Genomic DNA, 25,097 nt, shown 5'->3' with positions numbered 1-25,097 from the left:
GGCTAAAAATAGATAGGAGATCAAGCTATCCTATTACATGACCGCCATCCAAACCGGTTGAATATATCCCGCGCTACCATCTCCCATCGGAAAGACCCAGTAACCAAATGCTCCCTGGCCTCCGTCTGGGTGAGTAGCGACCACGAACGGATCAGTCCCGTAGTTCCGAATATGACCTGCAAAAAGTGAATACATGATATTCTGTTAAAAACCAAATCATTTCTACAAGTCCAGATAGTCCACAGTAAAGCACAAACTCCAACCTGAATATGTCTCGCTAAGTTACGCTCAATCCCATTAAGCCATGTCCCAAATAACGCAGAAACAGAATTCGGTGGAGTGATACTAAAAGCAATGTGGATTGTCTGCCAAAGTACCTTGGCTAACGGGCAATCAAAAAAGAGATGTTTGATAGTCTCATCCCGATCACAGAAACTACACCTAGTAGGTCCTATCCAATTACGCTTCAAGAGATTGTCCTTCGTTAAAATAACTTGTTTATGGACGAACCACATAAACACTTTTATTTTCAAAGGGACTTTGACATCCCAAACATTCTTGGATGTAGGTATGGAGTGTGAGTTAATAACATCAATATACATTGATTTAACTGTAAATACTCCAGATTTAGTCGGTTTCCAGCGTAATTCATCGGGTTGCTGTGTAAGCTGGACGTCCATCAGTCTTCTAACTAGATGGATCCATTGTCCCCAACGATTGCCCGCTAGCGTACGTCTGAACTGAATATTAAGGGGGATCGATTGAAAGACCGATGCAACGAACACCTCACTTCGTTGCACAATACGGTATAACGACGGATATTGGATAGCCAATGGTGTGTTACCGAGCCAAGTATCTTCCCAGAAACGTGTACTCATGCCGTTTCCAATAACAAACTTCGTCCTATTGAAGAAAGACTGTTTGACTTTCATCAAGCCTTTCTAGAAAGGCGAATCGGTAGGCCTAACAGTGACTTGGGACAAAGTTTTTGTCTGGAGGTACTTGTTGCGAAGGATTTGAGCCCGCATAGCATCATTTTCCAATGAGAGCTTCCACAGCCACTTGCTAAGAAGGCATTTATTCTTCACTTCTAGATTCTCAATACCTAGCCCTCCTTGGTCTTTTGGTCTACAGATGATGTCCCATTTAGCAAGCCGATATTTTCTTTTAAGCTCATCACCCTGCCAAAAGAAGCACGATCTATAGAAGTCCAGTCTCTTCCTAACCCTAACTGGAACCTCAAAGAACGATAGGAGAAACATTGGCATACTCGTGAGCACCGAGTTAATCAGGATTAATCGGCCTCCGTATGACATGAGCTTACCCTTCCAAGAGCTCATTTTTTTCTCAAACCGATCCTCGATGCACTTCCACTCTCTGTTAGTCAGCCTACGATGATGGATTGGAATCCCCAGATAGGAGAAGGGTAACTCGCCTAACTCACACCCAAACAATTGCCGATAAGCCTCCTGATCATCTTTGGCCCTACCAAAGCAGAACAGCTCGCTCTTATGAAAGTTAATCTTTAACCCGGTCAATTGTTCAAATAGGCATAAAACCAGCTTCATATTTCTCGCCTTGGCCAAGTCGTGCTCCATAAAGATAATTGTATCATCAGCGTACTGAAGGATTGATACTCCTCCATCAATAAGATGAGGTACTAACCCCCCTATTTGGCCATTTTCCTTAGCCCTTCCTATCAAAATTGCTAACATGTCCACCACAATGTTGAACAAGATAGGGGACATCGGATCTCCTTGTCTTAGGCCTTTATGTGTCTGGAAGTAATGACCTATGTCATCATTGTGGTTTCGTCCTGTCGGCGCCAGGCTTCGTCAAAACCTTTCATACGCAATGACTGTTGGAGGAATGGCCATTTGACCTTATCGTACGCTTTCTCGAAATCCACCTTAAAAATTACTCCGTCTAATTTTTTGGAATGGATTTCATGGAGTGTTTCATGCAGGACGACCACCCCTTCAAGAATGTTTCTGTCCGGCATGAAAGCAGTTTGAGACTGCTGCACCACAGAATGCGCAATCTGTGTGAGTCTGTTTGTCCCGACCTTGGTGAAAATTTTGAAACTAACATTAAGGAGACAAATCGGCCGGAATTGCTCAATCCTCACCACGTCCGTCTTCTTGGGAAGCAGTGTGATAGTCCCAAAATTCAAGTGGAATAATTGAAGCTGGCCACAAAACAGATCATTGAACATAGGTAGTAAATCCCCCTTAATAATGTGCCAGCACTTTTTATAAAACTCTGCCGGGAATCCATCCGGGCCGGGAGCCTTATTGTTTTTCATCTGCGCAATGGCATCAAACACCTCCTTTTCCGAGAAAGGGGCAAGCAGTATATTATTATCGGCAGCCGAAAGCTGAGGCACATCCTCAGTCCTGGACTCATCGAGGGACACACAGTTATCCTTCGGAGGTCCAAACAACTGCTTATAATAGTCTGTAATATATGCTTTTAGGTTATCCTGACCTAAAATGGTACCCTCGTCTTGCTCAAGCTGAAAGATACGCTTCTTGCTGTGCTTGCCATTGGCTATCAAATGGAAGAACTGAGTATTCGCGTCCCCGTGGACTACTTTGCATACTTTAGCACGCAAAGCCCACTTCAATTCTTCTTCGCGGAGTAGTTCTTTCAGCCTCATCTCCGCTTCATTTTTAGCCAGAAGCTCAGTTGGTGCTAGGATATTGGATTCGGCCTGTATGTCCAGGGCCTGTATAAGAGCAAGGAGTCTATCCTTTTCCATCTTATACGCACCACTGAGATTCTTAGCCCAGCCTCGTAAGAAACTCCTTAAATGTCTAATTTTATTCTGCCAACGCTCTAACGCAGTCTTACCTCCAAGACCTCTAGCTCACTCCCGGGTGATCAAATCCAAAAACCCCTCACGTTCAAACCATGACATCTCGAAAGAGAAGGTGTTCTTGTTGCCCACATGGTTCGGCTCCCCTGAGTCAACGAACAATGGGGTATGATCAAATATGCCCCTTGAAAGAGCTTGCACCGTAACCAGAGGAAACTTTTGTTCCCACTCCACGCTCGCAAGCACCCGATCAAGCTTTTCATAGGTTGGGTGTGGCAAAGCATTAGCCTAGGTGAACTTCCTACCGGAAAGCTCTATCTCTTTCAGATCCAAACTTTCAATAATAGTATTGAACATGAACGACCATCTGCCGTCAAAATTGTCATTGTTCTTCTCGTCTCTCCTCCTGATGATATTGAAATCACCTCCAACTAAAATTGGAAGCTGTTCTGCCCCACAGATACGAAACAGGTCCGCCAGAAACTCCGCTTTAAGGTCGGGCTGTGCGGCACCATATACCGCCACCAAAGCCCAGTTAAAACCATCTATCCTAGACCTGACTCGAAACTTCACCGCGAAATCGCCCATCACTACACTTCGGACTTCAAGCGAATCGCATCTCACACCCAGTAAGATACCACCCGACCTTCCCCGCGGAGGGAGGCAATGCCAATCAAAATCAATACCACCCACCAACGACGAGAGGAACTGGGGTGCAAAGTTATCTCTACCCGTCTCCGATAGAGCAACAAAATCTAACCTCTGCTCTAAAGCTGCCTCAGCAAGGAATCTTCTTTTAGCCAAGTCCTTCAGACCTCTGCTATTCCAAAATATTCATCTCATAATTCATCATGGAATTTTTTAGTGGTTCGAATCCTAGCACTCCTACGAACGGCGGAATCTGGATAGATCTTCCGATTCCACTTACGCTTAGGTCTACTAGGTTCTGTCGCCCGGTCCTCATAACCGGGTTCACAAATATTACTATCCTCAGTCTGTAAGGGAACATCATCTTCGTCAGAGACATGATTTTGTGGTGCTAAATCCGCACATAGCTTATCTAGCACTCTGACCCCTAACGCATCAATCTCATCATCCTTCATTGGTTTAACGGCTGCAAGGTTACGAATAGTCTCTAGGGCACGTTCCGCCTCCAAATCTAATAAATCATTCACCGAATTGGAAATCTCACTATCCGTAGCCCCTAGTGAAACTCCTAATTGGTTTGCATTGTTTATAATCTCCTCATTAGAAAAATGTAATAAGGAATTAGATATGTTGACGGACATACCGGAAGACAAAGCAGCCTCCTGAAGCTTGGCCGCCCTCATAGCGCACCGCTGCTGCATATCATCTATCTCGGGGACGTCCAGGAGGCGAGCACTCATCCGTCTCCCCTCGACGATCGGGTCCGGGATCCCGCCAAACGCGACCACCTCCTCCCTAGTAACACCTGGCCTAGAGCCCCCCGAAGGCTCTACCGGGGTTACCTGAGAAGGCGTCAGCAGGCTCCCGATCCCCTTAGACGAGAGTCCCACACTAGGGACCCTGGTCATGGGTAGGGGCGGAGAGGAGATGATGACGGGGGCCGCCTGCCCGCGCCCTCCTCCGACCGCAGCCGCAGGCTCAGACGCATGAGCCATCAGCGAGGGAGAGACGGTCCTCCTGATCGTCGAGGGTGAAGGGGGAGCCAAGGCCTCCTGCCCCAGCGTCCCCCCCCCCAGCTCCGCTGCTGCCGCGGTGGTTACCGCCACCGTCGGGGAAGCAGGAGCCGAGGCCGCCTGCCTCGGGATCCCGCCCCTCGTACCGGCCGACCCACACTGGGCCGGCGTGACCGAGGCCGCCGAGGGCGTGGTGGGGTGGGGAGAAGGCGAGGCCACCTGCCCCAAAGCTCCTCCCCCACGACTCACCTTGCCCGTAGACGCCGACACCGGAGTCGCGTCCGCCTGGGGTGCCAGTGCAAGAGAAGCTCCCTCCAGGCTCCTCTCCGTAGCTCCGACCATAGTCCTGGCCTGGCGACCCGCAAACAAACCAGCCTCCCTCTCGAACTCCAACGGGGGGAGCGTGTGCTCAAGACAATCATCAGAATCTACCCGGTCACTCCATAATTTGGGAGGTGCCGAGGCTGGTTGAAAGGACCCAAAACGCAGAGTAGTCATGGGCACCGCTGGAGAAGCAGCAGGCTCCACCCCGGTCCCATCCCCGGGCAACTGAGAAGAACCATTAGACCCCTCGCACGTGGGCTCATCTGACGGTGCCCCCTTGGCCCCGGCATTACCATCACTGTCTTGCATGTCAACATCATGACCATTAACCGCATCATCAAATAAATCCGTGTCCTCAAACTCGATGTCTAGCGGGAACACCACTCCCCTGTAAGTCCAGTTGACCTTATCGGGCACGAACTCAATATCCAGAACACTCACTAATATCCGGGCCACCCCATGGGCACGTGTGAAAGCCATATCCACTTTTTCTGTCTTCCCCACCATTATGCCCATGCTAGCCACCACTCGAGCGTCCTGCAGAGGCTTAGAGGGAGCCCCTGTAAACCTCAACCAGACCTGCGTAAGCGGCTTCCCCTTGGGCTCAACCTGCTTCCACTCATGGAACTCCAAGATACACGTAGTACCGGGAACTCGACACAGGCCAAAGCTCAACAATCTCTGCAGATCATCCACCGTTGGGAACTCAACCTTAAAAGACCTGTCCTCAATAAGCACCAGTTCCCATCGAAAATCCCCGGGAGCCAACTCCTGAAGCCTCCTCACAATCTGTGCCTCAGTCACCTCGCCCTGGGTTGCTTTCACAATCCCGGTAGTCAAGCTTAGTGTATCCTCTGGGACCTCTCTCGCCGCCGGGGACTCGAAAAACATGAGCTCAGCACAATAGACTCCATAAATGTTCAGCGTCGGAGGCAGGTCACGCAACAACGGGCACTCCCCGGACTCGTGTACCGGCTTGCCACACGTCTCGCATAGTTGGGCCACACATTCAGCAATGAAGTGACCCTTCTCACCGCAGCGATAACAAAGCATCCTTTCCTTCTTTCGAGCATATTTGGACGCCCTTTCAGTAGTTTCCTCCACCGTCCCAGCCTCAGGAACCTCAACACTGACCCCGACGTTTACCTCCATCGGCTGGGGCTCGATAAGAGTGTGACCATCCTCCGCTGTAGACGCCGCGGGATCAACTGCCCTGGGCGGGGGCGGTCGGCGAAACCTCCCACGACCCCCACCCCGACCACCACGATGGCCACGAAATCCTCCTCTCTGACGGTGATCCGGGCCGGAAGCCCCCTCAACAAAACCACCTGCCGGGCCGAGAAACGGTCTCTCAGCAGACCCGTCACTCTGCCAGGCATAACCCCGGCCGCCCCCCGTGGATGAAGACCCACGATGCTGTCCATCTCCATACGCATCCGCACCGTCGTCCCCCCACTGACCGCGGGGCGGGTCATAGGACTCTGTCGTGTTGGAGCTCTGTCTCGTTTGCAATGATCCCGAACGATCCTGCGCAGGCCGCGCGACGTAGTGCGGTGGAGGCTTGGCACGAGGCTGGTGGCCGACAGTTGGCGCAGCTCCTGAGACTGCACCACCCCGACCTGGTACCGCTGCTCCCGGCACCGAGGGCCGTGTCCCGCCCCGACCCGCGGCCTGTTGCACACCGGTCGTCACACCCGGTGCCGGGGGCCGAGTCACGCCCCGGCCCGCAGCCATCGGCGCGGCGACCACTCCTGGTGCCGGAGGTCTTGGCCCGCCCCGACCATGCGAAGGAAGCGGCGGCACTTGCCCTGGCCGGTGGGTGCCCAGATTGCCTGCTCCACGACCAGGCACCGCGCCATCACCCGCCGGTGCCCCACGTCCAGTATCCGTAGCTGTCGGCAGCGCAGCCCCGCCCCGACCCGAGGGAACCACCGTGGCAGTTTTCTTGGCCGGCGGCGCTCCCGCCCCACGGCCAACCATAGGCCGGAGAGGCGTGATCCTCTTCACCCGACCCGAGCCACACGCTGGGAATCCCGGAGTCCCTCGCCTAAGAACCCTAGCGCGATCAGTCGACGGCGCGATAGCAGAAGAAAAGGATAGCGCTGCGTTCGTGCATGGAGGTTCGCTACGTAGGAGATTCAGGTCCGGTCTAGCCTGGGCCACATACCCAGCCATCCCAGGCCCATCTCCTCGCCTCCCCGACCGACACATAGTCGGCCCATCACAGCCCACCAACAAGTTCAAACGAGTCGATCGCATCTGAGCGATCTGGGAAGGCTTTGCGGACGCCATGGCCGCCGCCGGCGCCGGCTGCACGCCCCTCCGCTTCCCGTTCTTTCGTCTCTTAACAGTAATCCACGACTCCGGCCTAATCATGTCGAAACTCATAAATTGACTGACAAAATGACGTTATATGATGGGAGTTGTACATAGAACTAGTAGATAAATAGGTGGACACACATGTAATTTTACAATTTCAAACACATCACAGGATATGCTACATCCAAAACTTTAATTTCTTCATTGTGGTGTAAAATCAAGCGCAAACAAGTCGTCATGGCGCCGATACTGCACGACACCAGCTGCATGATGGTGTTGGCTTTTAAGCTTTAATTTTCTTATTGGGACCTCAAGAATTGTGCAAACAAGTTGGACGCATTGCCGATACTGCACCAGCCCGATCTGCCTGTAGGTGTTGCTGCTGAAGCTGAATGAAAACGAAGAAGGCAGGTGTTTGTTGTTCCCTGCAAGCAAGGAAAGCTGCATCAAATGTTTTCGGACAGATGGAAGATACGGAACGCACAAAGAACATCAGAGAGAACCTACCGTTTCTCCAGTGTCTCCTTTGGAAATGCCTTCGGAGATCGCTTGGCCGGCACTGCTAGGCAGCAAGCTACCGCCATTATTACTGTTGCTAGCTGCTGTAAGCCTGTAACTAGTCTCGACACTGCCACCTTGAGAAATCAATGGAGCAAAAGTATCTTTTAGTGAACACAACATCCATATATGGGTAAATACTATGACAGATAGAGTTGTACAGTCACATGAAGCAGCAATATAAATCATGTACAATCATGCATCACGATTGCTAATCAGGTGAAAATGATTAGAAATGGGCGAGGACAACAAGACAAGTCGACATTTGGGCTTCAGGGCCAGTTAGCATACCATGTACATAAATCCTCCAGGCCAAAAAACAGTGAAGATGAAATATAATCTTGAGAACATATAGGCTGAAAAATGCCCAAAAAATGCATAAAAAATGCTCAAATGCCAAGTGTAATCGCCGACCAAAATGAGTTTGGGTCGATACTCACTTTATTTATACCTGCGGCCCAAGTGAAAATCCTCCTTGGCTTGAATTTTCGACCTTTTCTTCTATGTGAATAGAATGTTTCTGCATTTTTAGTATAAATGACAGACTCAACATCACTTTCCCCTCAACGAAAGCAGGGTCGCTCCCTCCTCCTTTTTCCAAGCTTGGGACTGGCTATACTATTTTAAGTGTTACCTTAAAATGACATAGGCGGAGTTCCACCCCGAACCCCAAACCACACAAACACACCTGAAAAAAAAAAACTAACACCACCAGCCCCATCCTCGACCCCCCAAAACAGAAATAAATAAAGTTAAAACACCTTTTTTTTCAAAGAACTAAGAGAAAGGTAATACAATGTACCAACACTTGTTTTTTCATTTTTTCTCTCTCTCGGTCTTTTTGTTTTTTCAAACTGATTCGCTCGTTGACACAACGAACAGAACTGCTAACGCTACAAGAAAAAAAAACCTTTAAAAAATTCTTCTCTAATGATGAAAGCAAACAAACTTTTACAATTCTCTTGCGCTAATTTCTTCCTCTTGTTTATATCACCCATTCTGCAAATTGGTAGGAGGTGATAGTGATGTGGGGGAACAAACCAAGCAATTTATGAAATAAATCAGGGGAGGTGTGATAGTGATGAGAGGATGAAATTGTGGAGAAAAATAACCTGGGTGCTCCACGGGTGGCGCGGTGGATTAGGGTAAGTGCTGCTCCATGGCGTGGTAGCTCCAAAAAGTATGCCGATTAGGAGGTCAGATGACGGAAAGACCTAACACCCACTAGAAGATCTTGATTGCAGTGTAGATCTAGGTGGAGTAGATTGGAGGGGCGAGGGAGGAGGAGATAGAGTGGATCGTGGCGGTAGAGGGGATTGGGTGATGCGGAGAAGGGGCGAGATCTCGGAGATATAGTAGATTTGGGTGGAGGAGATAGGGGGGAGGAGGAGGAAGATCTCAATGGCACAGTAGATCTAGGTGGAGGGGGTTTTGTTGGATTGGGGAGGAGACAAAGCGGATCGTGAGAGGGGCGTGGGATTAGGGGGGAGGAGAGGAGGAAGATCTTTGTTTGAGAGAAGATCTTGGTGGACGGGATTGGGGCCTAGGGGAACTAGGGAGGAGGAGGAAGATCACCACGGCAGAGTAGATCTTGGTGAAGGGGGTTGAGGGGAGGGGGAGAGGAGTAGTAATAGGGGATCGTGGAAGGTCAAGGGGACTGAACGAGAGGAGGAGGCTGAGAAGATCGTGGGAGGTGGAGGAGATCTGGGAGAGGGGGGAGGAGGCAGGCAGATTGTGGGAGGGGGTAATTAAGCTAACACGTCAGGGGAGGAATTGTTGAGTTTAGTATCTTAATGGGATCACAGTGGGGGTTGGGGTAATCCAGTTTGAAACAAGGTTGTGATTCGTTTACATGGCATCTCTACTCCTAATGGAGCAGTTGATGAATAGTCTGCCGGTTATTTTTCGCTGGTTTTATTTCGCCTCACCACTTTCGTTGGTTTTATTTCGTCTCCCTCCCACCTGCCTTTTTGCTTCACCACCCACATAAACCCATCAGATTAGTTACCATATAAAAAATAAATCGCAATCAATCAAGTATTGATGATCAGATTAGTTACCATATAAAAAATAAATCGCAATCAATCAAATATTGATGGGATATTTCCTTATATTGATGTGATTTTCCCTTTCTTATCATCAATCATCTCTACTGCCTAAAAAAATGCATAGCTTTCCTTTTCCTGCCAACCGACCGCGTCCCGTCTCCCTACACCCGCCCTCGTTGCTCTGCCTCTCGCACGAAAAAAGCCCTCTCGTTTGACCTCCCCCAAACCCCGCACGATGGAAAAACCAAGCCGCCTGCTTCCCCTCCTCTCGACCGCTCCATACGTCCAGATTGCGGCCCCATCCCCATCCCCCTCTCACGTCACGGCGGCCGATGGACTGCCGCCACCACCCTCCTACTCTCTCACCGCCACCGTCATCCCGCTCGCTCATCGCCGCCGTCGCCACCAATCCTGGCGAAGGCGCTGTTGCTGCTATGTCGCCTCCTTTCCCCATCCAAGCCCGACCATGGCAACGGGGCCCTCTCATGTGTCCCGCGGTGAGGTTTGGGGAGGCGCGACCACAATCCAGTAGGGATCGCAACGCGGACCCGTCCGCTAGGATGGGTGTTGCCTCCATTGCGAATGGGATCGAAGGGAGGGACTACTTCGTCGTCAAGGTCGGCGAGGCAGCGGCCGATTGGGAGCCCGGTTGTGAACATGGGAGTTCGTCCCCATGGAGGCGGCGGCCGTGGAGATTGGATGTGAAGCAACCCCACTTGCCGGTGGTGGAGGCTTGCCGTCCATGTGATCCTTTCTTCTCCCGGTATCCCCATTCCTTGCCTCCCATTACAAAAGCGAGCATAAATGAGAGCAGGGCCTGATTTTCATCACTTCATTTCTCATATTTTTAGTTGCTTTTTTGAGATTATACAAGATGCTCCCGATCTGTTTTGTCAAATTACTTGGATCGTCTTATGGAATTGACAGCCATCGTATTTTTCACCTCATGTTATTTCTTAACCCTTGTCCCACTAGGCATCCACTACATGTTTGGTAATGACGTGATGTTGAGGCGGCTAGGAGAAGCGGGAGAGGGGGAGAGAGAGTGAGGGAGAGGGAGGGAGTGTGTGTGTGAAGATTTGATGGTAAAAAAGGTCGCCAATGTCGTAATATTGAACTTTTTAAGTTAATGTGGCCCCGTTGCAACGCACGGACGTTCTTCTAGTTTTCGTAATGGGGCAGAGTAACGTGTCTGAGGTCCAAGTGTAATTTGATAATGAGCTAAAATCCCAAACCAACCACCACCATAGTGTGTGTAATTGTGATAATATCATTTCTAGGGAGAAATTATGCACTGGCTTTCCTCCCAAAATTTTAATGACATGAACCATATACCAATGCACGACTATTCTTACCATGGCCTTTACATGACTTGGAGCATGTGACAAATAATGTACGGACCAAGAGTTGTGCGCAAAAATCAAAATAAAATGTATACATTAAATGCATAGTGTTGCCATCCAACGTGATGATGATGGGGTCCAAAGTAGTAAGGACCAATATGGTGTTGACACAACTTAATATTCAGCTAAAAACAATGAAGACATACTTTGGATCGATTTTCTTTTTGGTGCCATTCAGTAGCAGGAAACCGCACCCCCCGCTCGCAACAAAAATGGACATCAAACTGGACGATACTTACATTCTCTTATAACCGTTACATGAGTCCATTTTATGAGTTTTCTGTTCTTAAGACAGCTGCATGAAGAAAGAAATTATAGGAGCTGGCACATGCATGTTCTTACGAAATTATAGGAGCGTGCAGTACGTGAAACGACAGAAAAAGATCGACATCTCGATGTTGTCTATCCTTTCGGTGTTGTCTAATAGGTGGCAATCTCTTCTCAAATGCATTCCGTATGTATATATTAGAGAAAGAAAAAAATCAAATAAGAAAACTGAACCTAGCAAGAGGGAGTTGATGGGTGCTTGCTCGCGGCATCCACATCATCAGAAGGAGATGCGCGAGCGAGTAGAGACTCGGAGAGTAGCTGAGCGATTGGTAGAAAAACGCGCCAAAAAAAAGGAAACATCGTGTCCTTCCTAATCTTCTATGTTCGTGTACATTTTTTTTCCTGAGTGGGTCAAAAGTTCATTTCATTTTTGGTTGTTCTACACATAAGTCAAAACGTCTTGTTGCAGGGTTCGGTTGTTTTTTCTTTATTAATAGGGGAGTTGTTCGCGGTTCCTATATGGCGCGTAGGTCGCCGCGTAGCACCGTAGTGCGTACCCCTGCGTCTTTCCTTCCGTTATCAGGCCGGCCCAGTTCGCTTCCCAGGATTGGTTTTTTAAGGTTTTCTATCATGATTTTTTTTAACGTTTTTCTGTTCTTTTCAATATTTTCTTCCGTATTTTCTTTTTTTTTTCGGTTTTTCTTTCTTTTTTCTATTTTCTTCTTCTTCTTCACCTTTTGAATATTTTTGGCATTTTTTATTTCGTATTCGTTAACAACTTTTTTTGTTCATCGAATTCAAAAAATGTTCAACCATGCAAAACAATGTTCAACAATCCAAAAAATGTTCATTCAATTCAATTTTTTGTTCATCAGATTAAGAAAATGTTTATCAAAATACGAAAGTTGTTCATCAAACTAAAACAATGTTCATCGGTTTCTTTTTTCCATTGATTTTTTTGTTCGTCAGATTTAGAAAATGTTTATAAAAATTCAAAAGTTGTTCACCAAACTAATTTTTTTCACCGGTTTCTTTTTTCCATTGATTTTTTTTCATCAGATTTAAAAAATGTTTATAAAAATTCAAAAGTCGTTCATCAAACTAAAAAAATGTTCATTGGTTTCTTTTTTTCATTGAATCTTTTGTTCATCATATTCAAAAAATGTTCATCAAATTCATCATCGATGTTCAAAATATGTTCATCAAATTCACAAAATATGTTTATTCCTTTGGAATCATGAACATTTTTTGAATTCACGAACATTTTTTTGAAGCATGAACATTATTTGAAATTCAAGACAATTTTATGTAATCATGAACATTTTATGCAAATTCGTAAACATTTCACGAATGCATGCATATTTTTTGAAGTCATGAGCATTTTTTAAATTTGGTGAACATTTTTTAAATTTGTTAATTTTTTTTGTAATCGTGAATTCTTGGCAATTTGTGCACATTTTCGCGAATGCATGAACTTTTTGTGAAGTGATGAACATTTTTTTAAGTTCGTGAACATTTTTCAAATTTGAACATTTTTTTATAGGGTCGCGCTAACTGCCACATGTGTGGTGCGAAGGGAGACGCATCACACGTTTCTAATGTAAACAGATTGCCATCTCATCGCATGCATGCATATAGGAATCTTTTTGGATTTACAGTTTTTAAAATGTTTTATCTCTTAAACGAAAAATCTGATTGAAAATCCGTTTTCACCATTAAATCCCTCGCGATGAGATCTTCGAAACTAGATCCCATGTTGATATGTTTTGATGAATTTTTTTTGGATTAAATGTTGCCATGTCTATTGCATATGAATTGCCATGATGTTTACACTGAAGTTGCCATGATATGTTTCAGGTATTTTCTTCTACATTTAAAAGTAAATTTTGACATTTATAAAATGGGGAATTAAGAAACTAGACTTGCCATGAACCATAAACTAAAATTGCCATGATACATGCACGTAAAATTGCCATGGTTCATACAAAAAATAATTTTCATGGTCAAAGTACTGGAGTTGCCATCATCAAAATATTAAAATTGCCATGATCTACAAACTAAAATTGCCACATGGCAACTTTAGTTTAAGCCATATGGCAACTGCAGTGTAAACATCGTGGCAACTTCTGGCAAAAAAAAAATTCGTCGAAACATATCAACATGGGGTCTAGTTTTGAAGATCTCGTCGAGACGGATTTAATGGTAAAAACGGATTTTTAGTTCGCTTTTTTATTTAGGAGATATAACATTTTTAAGCCGAAAACCAAAAAAAAATCTGCTGATGTCATCTATTCATACGTGGCAAAATGAGTGGTGATGGAGGCGTGTGGGCGATGTGCAAACGCCCACACGTGTGGGCATTAACATTTTCGTTTTTATAAATTCATGAACATGTTTTAATTCCCGAGCATCTTTTTGAAATAATGTTTTTTTCGGAATAATGATTGTTTTTTTTCAAAATTAGAAACTTTTGCTTAAATTTAGAAGCTGTTGATATCCTGAATTATTGAAAAAAAGATAAAAAAACGCAAAGGAAAAGACGAAAAATAAAGCAGGTGGCGCCCGCTTCGTTCTCAGCGCGTGGTGCGCCATATAGGAGCTCCCGGACTTGTTATATGTCTGTTATGGTGCGCCTTTTGATCCATGTCAAATGTTTAGGTGTTGGGCCGGACTGGGATGGGCCTTCATTGGGAGTCCAAGGCGCATGAGGGCGGTTTCTCATGGGAAACTCACTCGACCCATTCCCTGGCCTAAAAAGAAAAGCTCTCTGGCCTCCGGCGACATCACCCAGCGATCTACCCGACGATCCCCGGCGGCGGCCACCGACGGCTTTTCCTCCCCAATCTCCCGATTCATTTGATGTGAGTTCTTCTCCTTCCTCAACCCTCCCAGGTTCTTTTATTTTCTCTTGTCTGCTTGCGGAATCGAGCCCTAGCTTGCTACAGTACAGTTTTGTCCCCAATCTAACCCTGCCTGCATCTATTCTACTTGTTCAGTGCGGAGCACAGCTGAGGCGGCAAGGAAGATAGACAATGGATGCTGTGGAGGTGATTCCCCCATGGTCAGGCCCTCCAATCCTCCATCTCCCCCAGTAAATTTCGTCCTGCTGGTGCTGGATGGATGGTCCGGTGTTGTGAACCCTCCAACACCACTTAACTGTTTTGCAACACAACTGAAGAAATTGTCCCACTGCATACACTCATAAACGATGAAATTAATCTTGATTGAAAGTACTCTCGTTTTTGTCAATTATCCAGGGACGGTCCCGAGAAGAAACCATGCGCGGATGTGCATGGCGAGTCACAAAACCATTCCCTGACGACATCGACGACAGGCATGGATGTTGTCTCCAAGGTGCTCGATGACGATAACCTCCTTAGGCAAATCATCCTTTGTGTTGGCTTCCCAACCACCCTTGTCTGCGCCTCTCTTGTCTGCAAGCGTTGGTACCACCATGCCTCCGATCGCAAGTTGCTCAGCCGTTTCCAAGAGCGCAACCCGTCCCACCTCCTCGGCTTCTACCTCGAGGATACGGATGACCCAAGCATGGCTGCACGCTTCTTTCCAATGTTGCCTCACCCTCTAGAGCTTGCCACCGTCATCCGCGGTGCGAGATTCAGCTTGGACCCGCACCGGAGTGAAATGTCCGACATCATGGGCTGCCGGAACGGCAACGTCCTCATCAGCTTGTACGACGGCAGAGATTTTACAGTTGGAGTGCACAGCCCGTTACACCCCCAGAGATGTCTGGCGGTCCTCCCACCATTTCCAGAGTTGCAAATTAGGGATGGCTATATTTGTGGTATGAATGATCTCCTCCTCTCCAAAGAGGAAGGCGATGGCTTGTCCTACATTTATGTGCTGGTGGAGTGTACAACGGAGAGGACCAAATCTATAGTGCACATAGATGTTTTGCAAAATGGTGACACTGTATGGCGCAGGCATCTTGACCTGGCCATTGACCGTTTCCTTTGTCCGCGATTTGATCCAAAAGCTGTGCTCGCCAACGATAAAATCTATATAGCGAACGCCCAGAGCGACATTGTTGTCCTGGATTTGATGGGCTCAAGCATCTCCACGATTCTGCTTCCACAAGGGGTGGAGTATGGTGACAGAGACACCACGTTGGCACAAGCCAATAATGCTTCTGGTGTGTATTTCATCCATGCCAAGAAGCTTCAACTTTGCATTTGGCTCCACAAGGGGGACAACTGGTTGCTGGTGCACAATATTTGTTTGCGTGAGATGGTTGCTGGTTTGAGGATGACAGGTTGCGAGGATGAGAATGAGGCTACTGCTCCTCTCCGGATAAACCATGTGGGGGATTATGACGAGTTTGTTTTCTTGGAGATGGGTCGATGCGCACTCCACTTGGATATCAAGTACAAGAAACTTCGTAAAGTGTATGACCTGGAAGAAAAAGATCGACGTCTAGGTGGTATCCATCCTTTCATGATGATTTGGCCTCCCACATTTCCCACACTCAAGTATGTGTATGATCCTGTGACGTTTATTATTTTGTACCCTTGTCAAGGTTAGAGACTTTTGTTGTGTGCATCATCCATTGCATTGTTAGGTACTGCTGTTGAATGATTATGGCTATGTATGGTTCATTCTTTAGGCTATTTTAACACTACTAGTTAATTGACATTAGATAATGTTTGTCGTGCAATGATTTGCAATCACTTGCTGGGGTAGTGTTTATTTGTGGTCATAATATTGGACCCTTGGTTGTGTTTTTTTCTCCAAACTTTGTTATGGAATCAAACATACTATGTTCAGATAACAGAAATTATTGTCGTGTACATAGTCTTGGTCTTCTTAACTACAAAGTGGGTATCCAAGTGACGTTTATCCCTTTGCACCCTTGTCAATTTTAGAGACTTTTGTTGTGTGCATCGTCCATTGCATTGTTATGTACTTCTGTTGAATGATTATGGGTATGTATGGTTCATTCTTTAGGCTATTTTAACAGTGCTAGTTAATTGACTAGATAATGTGTGTGCAATGATTTGCAATCACTTACTGGGGTAGTGTTTGCAAGTGGTTGTGTTTTTTTTCAAATCTTTGTTATGGAACCAAACATAATGCTTCTTGAAACTGCCACCCCCCTTATAAAGTCTCATAATATCAGTTTGTGATGGTACTGAAAATGTTTTATTTTTGTGTTCTTAGCATGGACCTCACATTCTGTTGTAGCATTGTTTTCTGAACTTTCAGCGCAAAATAAAAAAATTGAGCTCACAATGGTTTAAAACATCCTGTATATGATGTAAGAGCAGGAAGATGTGTAGCCTTGTTACCATGTTGACAACAATATTTTTCTTGTCTTCCAACAGTATCATCCCATCAAGCTTGGAATTTAGCTTCCTATTTCATAAACATAATCATCGCATTGTTTTCTACTGCCTACCTTTGAGCTGTAAAACTCAAGCTATCTAGGAGATGTCAATACTTCTTTTTCCTTCCCGAATGTTGCTTCGCGAGTCGTACATATTTTCTGGAACACTAGTGGACCATAACTTTTATGTGGGCATGCTTGAGGTTATGCATGCTTTGTGATTCAGATATATGACAGTCAAAAGTTTCCTTTTGTATGACAATTGGCAAGTTTCTAGTCCAAGCTAATAGTGGGCAATTTGTGTTTGTGTGGTGTCTTCATTATATATCGGAGTTATGCTGTAACCGGAATGCAGATTATAAATTGGAATCATGTTCGTCTGGGATATGATGCCATTTAACCTGTACTGTTGTAGCATTTTCGGAAGTAAAAAAAGTAAACTGTATGGTCGTAGCAGATCCATTATTCAATTTCCGAGCACGCGGTTTTAGTATAGTTGTACTCGCCAATTATCTTAGTTCACATAAACTTTGATCCATAAAGTGGCAGAAAAATATTCTGATACTAAATTACCTTCATCCTTATATTTCTTCTGTTTTCTTTGGAACAGAAATGCTATATGAAGGGGGGTATCATCAAGCTTTTGGATGGCTGGTGACCAGGAAGAACAGGGAGCTGCATTTCCTTAATTGGTGGCAATTCTTACTATCTTTGTTATAACTGTAGCAGATTAATTAGATGCTATGTAACCGGAGCAGGTATTCCTGTCCTATGTACCATGACTGTTTGACCAAGATTTTTGTTTCGTGCACGAGACTGACTTCCTGCATGCATGTTTAGTTGCTATCCCGTCTCGTATCCGCTTGTATCAGAGTCGTGTGGTTGGTGTGCTTGATTGCTATGTATGGTGTTTGTGGCTACTCAGTAGGAAGTAAATTCAGTAGTATGAAACACTTTTGCATCTTGTAGTTAGTTTGACACTTCGACTGAATTGAACAAACTGCAAGTGGGATTCACTTTATTAGGATTTGATTAACTGCTTGATGTTTTCTATGCGAGGTAGCAAGAAGGAAAGCAAACAGAGAAGCTAGCTGCATTCCTCTGTAGAGCTGGTCGATCCCATGTTTATTCTAATGCAAAATTTTGTACTGCATTAGGAGGTGCTCTTTTGCTATATTGTGTCATGAGAACCATGTCATGTTCATGTTCATGCTCCTATCAGGATCATGTTCATTCTCTGAAATTTTTGTCTGTTAGATAGCAGAATTTTGGACTAGATCAGGAGGTGCTCTTTTGCTATATTTGTTGTGAAAATCACTCTGTATTTATGTTTCTGTCAGAGATCCTTTTTCAACGATATTTCCAAGTCATTCTCAGTCTTTTACAGCCTTTCTTGATCATTTTGACTTGTCTATTAGAGTGGCCCCGCTATTTTTGTTGGTGAGTCTGTTTTTGGTGAGCATTTTGCTTTAAAGGCAACATAAGTTGGTGGTTAAAATTTACTTATTTCGTAAGAAGCACTTGCCTGATGCTTCTGTTGCTGGAAAGACATTGAATTTTCTGAAGGACAAGTATCTGTTGTGATACCATAAAAACTTCAGTAGACATATCTGTTGTGTTCATTGGACTCTATCTAATATAACAATCTGGACGGGATGCCATTGCTGAACCTGATGCTCCTGCAACATTAACCATTCCGTCACCTAATTTTCTGAATAATTTCATCATCCAATGCCCGGAATAATCATTGGTTATTCTGACATTCATAATACTGAATAATTCCATCATCTAATGCAACACGAACCATTTGTACTATTGAACCTGAACTAATTGCAGTTCTAAACTTGAACCAATTGCAGCTGAGCTGATTTCTAAAGTGATCGAAAAGAATCAACTCCTCCTTATGCTCAAACTTGACCCCGTTAGCCCCAACAATCGAAAGGATGTGTTGTTTGTGTCTTCACCCATTGGCTCTTAGAAGAAACAATTTTGTGTTCGTGTCCCCTGCTTTAATCCTCATCATGCGAGACCTTTGTCTCCACTTGATTATATCTAGTGCAGCAAACCCCAGAAGCTTCGCTTTTAGTTCTTTTCTCAGATCTCCTCCCCCCCCCCCCCCCCCCCCCCCCCCGACAACACTATCCTCTTGTGCAAGGTCAAGCTGAGAAAATGACCTCATTAGCGATGCCTTCGTGCAATCTTATGAGCTCGCACCTATCCTTGTCCCACTTCTTTAGCGTGAAGCAGTGCTGGAGAGGTTAGTGTGCAACACCCTAAAGGCATCTGCAGATCGTACCGGCTTGGACCATGCTTGCTGCACCACCTCATCGAAACCGTCCAATTTGAACCAGAAGGTTTCAAAGCGGAACCCTTTATAGTGCTTACTGTCCATTCTTTGCAGCAGAACGGGAGCTGTTATTTGGTCAAGAATTGAGAAGTTCACTCCACTGATACAAATTAGCAGGCATACTGTGCGTGTTTATGTGAAGTTGTTGTAGAGAATGATAGAAGCGTGTCAATCTCCATACAGGAGACCCGCGTGATATATATTGATAGGAGTGGTCGGTACAATATGCGGCAACTCAAGGCTAACCGATCAGAGGAGATTTATAGGGAGGTTTAGAGAGAGTTGCCCCAGACGCTGTAATTAGCTCACGCTCAGCCACTGGCAATGCGACAAACGTGTTGCTGTATTTTCTTGCCGCTCTTTTTTTTCATATATAATATGCAAATTAAGCGAAAAATAGCCTGACTATTGTTTTCTGCGACAGGATATTATACAGATGGGCTGTTACCATGGGCTGCTCTCCAATGTAAATGGGCCTGAACTGTTTGGACCAAACAGGCTGGACCATCACCTGACTGATATGCTCATGATTCTCCAAAAAAAAAGACTGATATGCTCACAGTCACACCGACACTTCCTGCTTCCTCTCCCTTCTCACTTCACTGGCTCCAGCCTCCAGCCACACTAACGCACGCGCCCACCGGAGATTTCGCCGGCGAGCTGAGCCCGTCCTCGGAGGCTGCTGCTCGTGCGTTCGTATCCACCTCCATATTCGAGGTTAGCGTTTCTCCTTCCCCAATCCATTCTTATTTTTCCTCTCGTCTCTCCTCTCATGGGTAGGAATCAAACCCTAGCTAGCTATCTGCCTAGATGTTACCCCCTAAACTGAAGGCATTACCTGCATCTACTTTGTTAGCCGGAGCTGAGGAGGAAATATGATGGATGCCGTTGTTGTTGCTGCTGCTGCTGCTGAGGAGGTTCCCCAGAGGTCACATCCAGTCTCCATCCCCTTCCGTGCACTATGTTTCTGTCCATTTGCAGTTTCTTTGCAACAGTGTTTTTGGTTCAACAAATAAGTCAATTCCACTGAATGTGCTTGTGCACTTGTTTTTGTGGCAATTTAATTAGCTCAACATTATTTTGTTCTGTGTCCATCATCGGTTGCAGCTTGTTTGCACCAACATTATTAGTTCAAGAGCTTGGTCTGATGCCCATCTCCATTTGTTTCAGTGGCTGCTCCCCATTTTACAGGGTGGAACCAGGCTTGGATGGCGAGACGGAGTGGACAGGGGATGCCGTATCCAAGGTCCTCGGCGATGACAACCTCCTCCGGGAGATCATCGTCCGCATCGGCTTCCCCACCAGCCTTGTCCGTGCCGCCATCGTCTGCAAGCGCTGGCTCAAGTACGCCGCCGACCCTGCCTTCCTCCGCCGTTTCCGCAAACTCCACCCACCCTGCCTCCTAGGATACTACCTCTCCCAGAGTTCGGTCGTGCCGGAGCAGCAACGTGCTCCACGCTTTCACCCAATGTTGCCTCAACCCCTGTATCCAGAACTTTTCGGCCCTGCCCCGTGACCTACCATTTTTCTGCTCCACGCTTTGTCCCGGTGCTACCTCAGTCCCCAGAGCTTGCCACCGTCATCCGTCACCTTGCTGACTACAGGTTCGGTGCCCATGATGGCGGTCTACTGATCAAGCACTGCCAGAACGGCACCGTCTTCACCGAGCACGACATAAGAGAAACAAAATTGACACTTGGAGCGCACCGCCCGCTGTGCCCTGAGAGAGGTATGCCCATCGTCCCAGCGTTCCCGTGCGTGGAACGCAATCTCAAATGGTTCGGTGCAATGCTCTCCAAAGAAGGCAGTGACGGTGGCTTGTCCTACCTCTATGTTTTGGGTACCAAGGACTCAGGGGAGTGCCTGGTGCGTGTGTATGCATTGCAGGATGGTGTTTGGTGCCTGCATACCGCAACCACTTGCCAGTGCAGTCTTATCCACTGGGAACCAAAAGCTGTGCTTGTCGACAACAAAATCTATATACCCTCCGGCACTGACGAGATTGTTATCTTGGATTTGATGACCTCAAGTTTCTCCACAATTCAGCTCCCACAAGGAGTAAGCTATAACTATTTTAGAACCATGTTGTCACCGGCCGATGATGCTTCGGGTGTATATCTCATCCATGTCGACGGATTTCAACTTCGCCTCTGGCTCTCAAAGGGGGACAATTGGTGGTTGTTGGTCGATACTATTTGTTTGAGGATGTTAGATCACACGCTTGGGGATGAGCATAATGCAAATATCCAGATAAGCCAGGTCGGAAACAATGCTGAGTTTGTTTTCTTGAGGATGCATGGATGCACACTCTATCTGGATGTCACGAGCAAGACACTGCGTAAAGTGCATAAGAAGACAGAAAATGAACAACATTTCAGTGATGCCAATCCTTTTATGATGATTTGGCCGCCCATATTCCCTGTGCTCAAGGCTGGTCCTACAAGGTTTGCCTTTTGGACTTCAGATCATCTGTATATTGCTCTTGTTGAGATTACATGGTTTTGATATTTGCACCATCCATTGTATTGTTTGGTAGATGTAGAATGGTCTTGGGTATTGGATTGATTCCTTAGCCCATATTAACAGTACTGAACTGCTCATTAAGCGACATTCATAATGCTTACCTTCAGAGGTTTTTTATACCACTTGTATGCTGGGGTAATATTACAAGTATAAAACATGTATTAGTGTTGAAAGTGCCTAGCCACTTTCTGAACACTGTACTCCCATGTCCTGAAAATATCATCACATACTCTGAACATTGAACTTCTGAAATACATACGTGCTGCCCTGTTCGTCACGATTGAGACCAAGGGCACTCAATATCTCTGCCTTTGTGCAGGACGCGCCCATCTCCATACCAACTGTTATGCTCCCATATTGGGAGTTTGCAGGCTGCACTTGGCACCACCCAAGAGCTTCTCCTTGCATGATCAGTTTTTTGTCTTAACGAAATACAAACTAGGAAATGGGAACATGTAAGTTCGAAATATGAGGGAATTTTACTGGCTGTACCTTTTAATAAGAAAAATATATGTTGCTGGACCAAGTTGATTCTCTTGATTGCTGGGTGTTTATAGTATAGACATCTCATTCTGTTGTATCTTTATTTTCTGAAGTGTGCAAACTACAAATTGGGCCTATGGAAATACTCTTAGTCTTGTTATCATGTTGCCCACTGTATAAGAGCTGAAAGATGCTTAATCTTGTTAACATGTTGTCCACTGTATTTTGTTGTCTCTGTATAGTATCACAAACCCAATAAGCGTGGAATTTTGACCTCCTGTTTCTCAAATATAATCACGGTGTAATTTTCTGCTATGCACATTTGACCTTTAAACTCTGAACCTGCAGCTATGTACATTTGAACTCTGAGCATGTAGCTATGTGAGATTGGTAGCACTTGTTTTTTCATGAATGTTACTCAGTAAATTATATAATTCTTTCTTGAACACAAGCTGTATGTAGGTGCATGGGGTATGCTTGAGCTGATCCATGATTTGTGATTCTGATATATCATTCTGGCTAGTCAAGCTAACATTGGGTAATTTCATTTTGTGTGGCACTTCTTCTTCTATGATCAGAGTTTGTTTTATTTGATACAAAATGGAAATACGTCCGTGTGGGATATGAACACATTTAATTTGTACTGCTATAGCTAGTTGCAAAAAAGAAACTATAATTCTTAACCTAATTCATTATTTAAATTTCTGGGGACAATAGAAACTATATTGACTATTATTGTTATATCCTCTTTTCTTGTTTGTTCATCTGTTATGTTGATGCTTAGAAGTGGCAAAACAATGGATGCTATCCTGAACCTCCTCTGCTTTCTCTAAAACAGGGATGACATGTGAAGAACAAGGACATGCGGGGCTTTTGGGTGGCGAGTGACAAAGGCTCCAGCAAGGAAGAGAAGAGAGCTGCATTTCATTGCTTACAGTAATGGATTAATTAGGATGCTATGTAACCGGAGTATGTACTCCTATCCTATGTATCATTATCATGGCAACTGTTTGCGACTTAGGTCTGTGTTCTGTGAAGAAGACTCTCTGTTTGTATGTTTATTAGTGATACTAGCGCATATGCCCGTGCGTTGCAACGGGAGAGATTTTTCACGAGAAGCATCAGGAGAGATAATTGATGTGTGCATCAAAATAGTCTCCACAATAGTGGGGCAACAGAGCGGAGAGCTGCACTGTTCTCACGGGTCATGTTTGGCCTGCGAGATCTTTATAGTAGTGTGGTTGGTCGGAGTGGCAGCCACTATCCAACTTGTGCCTTTTTTTCCTTCAGATCTGCCTCCTTGTCGAGGTTGTGGTGACCTTCTGATTTTTTTAATCAAATGTGCTAGCATTTTTTCAGAAAAATCGTTAATTTTTGGAAAAAGGCAAACAGAATTTGAAATAGGAAGATTTTTTGAAATTCACAATTTTTTTGAAAACAGGAAACATTTTTAAGGCAGAGAAACGAATTTTTTTTGAATTTGTGAACAATTTTTGAAAATGAAAACTTGTTTTGAACATTAAAAACCATTTTCAAAAATGTGTTTTTAGTCACGAACATTATTTTGAATTAGTGAACATTTCAATAAAAAGGAATATTTTTCATATTTCTGTTTTTAATGCAATTTATTTTAAAATTGTAGAAGAATTTTGTAACTTTCTTTTGAAGAAATGTTAACATTTTTTTATATTTGAATTTTTTTGGAACGAGAATAAAAATTTAAAGTTCCAAATATTTTCGTGAATGTGAACAAATTTTAATATTCCGTAGATTTAACAAAAAATACTAATAAAAAAGAAATTCTGAAAAAATACAAATAATAAATTTATGATAAAAAGAAAAAAAACAACTTGGAAGGGAAAAAAGAAAAATCAAAGTAGAAACAGAACACAGAAAAATAGTCGTTGGGCAACCGATGCGAAGCTCCAACTATATGCCGCCAAGTGCGATCAATAAGGTTTTCCTAGCTACGTGGGCAGGATATAAATGGGTGGCTTCTTTGGGCCTTAGCTAGCTACGTGGGCAGGATATAAATGGGTGGCTTCTCTGGGCCTTAGCGCGTGCGGGCACGTGTACGAAATTCTGGCCAAAACTCTTTTTTTTTTCTTTTTAACAGATGGATCAGAAAAATTTAGTACCATCTCGGATATAAAAAATAATACTTTCGGTGGTGAATGGATGAAAAAAATTGAAGAAACGCACCTTGCTTATATTAGTAGGTATAGATATAGATATAGATTGTGATCCGCTTGCGTCGCACTGTTGTGTTTGCTCTACTAGTGATGTACAGTATTTGTGGAATTGGTCTCGGTGTTCACCATTGCTGAAAATTGAAATGTCGCTTTGAGGCTAACATATTTTCGGCTACACACGGGAGGGCCATACAAGGTGGACAGCCCAGCCCCAAAGTGCACTTTAGCTGGTTGATTCAGCAGTGTTTTTTCTTTTCTTCCAGGGAGGATGATTCAGTAGTTGGTACATGGTCAGCCCAGCCCCAAAGGGAGAAGGAATGCATGCTTCATACAGATGATCAGAAGTATATATCTACTAGTAGATTGGATGATTAAAACTGTAGGGGGCAGGGCATCTGTATCAACAATGCATCCATGATCCCCAACTTTTTTTAAGCCGTGTCCCTTAAGGCTCCAATTCATTAAAAAAAGGTAGAAGAGAGTTCCCGGTTTATTTGTGAACGTTACAACACTCCCACAAGAAAGGGCACCCTGCGAACATGGCTATCCACAAGACCCACATACATCTCCAAGGAGAGATACCATGGAGGTTGCCTACAATGTCATCATCATCACTTCTTCCCGACCAAGCGAGTCCGACTTCACCGCGGGGAGCGGACGATCCATCGAGACTTCTCTGAACAAACGACATACAAGAACAATGTCGGCCTATGCCAAACAGTCGGCCAAACGCGTCACGGACTATGCAATTCCGATTTCAGTCACGAGTCTCGCCAAAGCAAGAAGAAGCACACTATGCACCAACATAGC

General features: G+C 45.2%; 3 protein-coding genes and 1 long non-coding RNA gene across 5 annotated transcripts; 2 read left to right on the top strand and 2 right to left on the bottom strand.

The window, feature by feature from the left end:
- Positions 1–3,106: 3,106 nt before the first annotated feature.
- On the bottom strand, positions 3,107–6,537 carry LOC147963133 (uncharacterized). The gene is made up of 2 exons (XM_087529481.1): positions 4,110–6,537; positions 3,107–3,420 (listed from the first exon to the last, which is right to left on the bottom strand). The coding sequence occupies exons 1-2, from the start codon at positions 6,535–6,537 to the stop codon at positions 3,107–3,109; spliced, it is 2,742 nt and encodes a 913-aa protein (XP_087385607.1).
- Positions 6,538–7,220: 683 nt separating this feature from the next.
- LOC147963132 (uncharacterized) lies at positions 7,221–9,353 on the bottom strand. 2 transcript variants are annotated; one of them, XR_015608690.1, is made up of 3 exons: positions 8,121–9,353; positions 7,630–7,757; positions 7,221–7,547 (listed from the first exon to the last, which is right to left on the bottom strand). It is a non-coding gene; the product is annotated as an uncharacterized LOC147963132 (long non-coding RNA). The 2 variants fall into 2 exon arrangements; XR_015608689.1 differs by having other exon boundaries at positions 8,793–9,343.
- A 5,318-nt stretch (positions 9,354–14,671) lies between these two features.
- LOC147963131 (uncharacterized) lies at positions 14,672–15,940 on the top strand. Its single transcript, XM_087529480.1, has one exon. The coding sequence runs from the start codon at positions 14,738–14,740 to the stop codon at positions 15,938–15,940; it is 1,203 nt and encodes a 400-aa protein (XP_087385606.1). The 5' UTR covers positions 14,672–14,737.
- Positions 15,941–20,236: 4,296 nt separating this feature from the next.
- LOC147963130 (uncharacterized) lies at positions 20,237–21,594 on the top strand. The gene is made up of 2 exons (XM_087529479.1): positions 20,237–20,534; positions 20,615–21,594. Exons 1-2 carry the CDS (start codon positions 20,237–20,239, stop codon positions 21,592–21,594), a joined length of 1,278 nt encoding a protein of 425 aa, XP_087385605.1.
- Positions 21,595–25,097: the final 3,503 nt, after the last annotated feature.

This window comes from Triticum urartu, chromosome 6A (assembly GCF_056163025.1).
Source record: "Triticum urartu cultivar PI428250 chromosome 6A, HENAU_Tu73, whole genome shotgun sequence".
Classification (NCBI taxonomy): domain Eukaryota; kingdom Viridiplantae; phylum Streptophyta; class Magnoliopsida; order Poales; family Poaceae; genus Triticum; species Triticum urartu.
The sequence above is the reverse complement of the archived record's forward strand: the minus strand, read 5'-3'. Positions and strand labels throughout refer to the sequence as shown.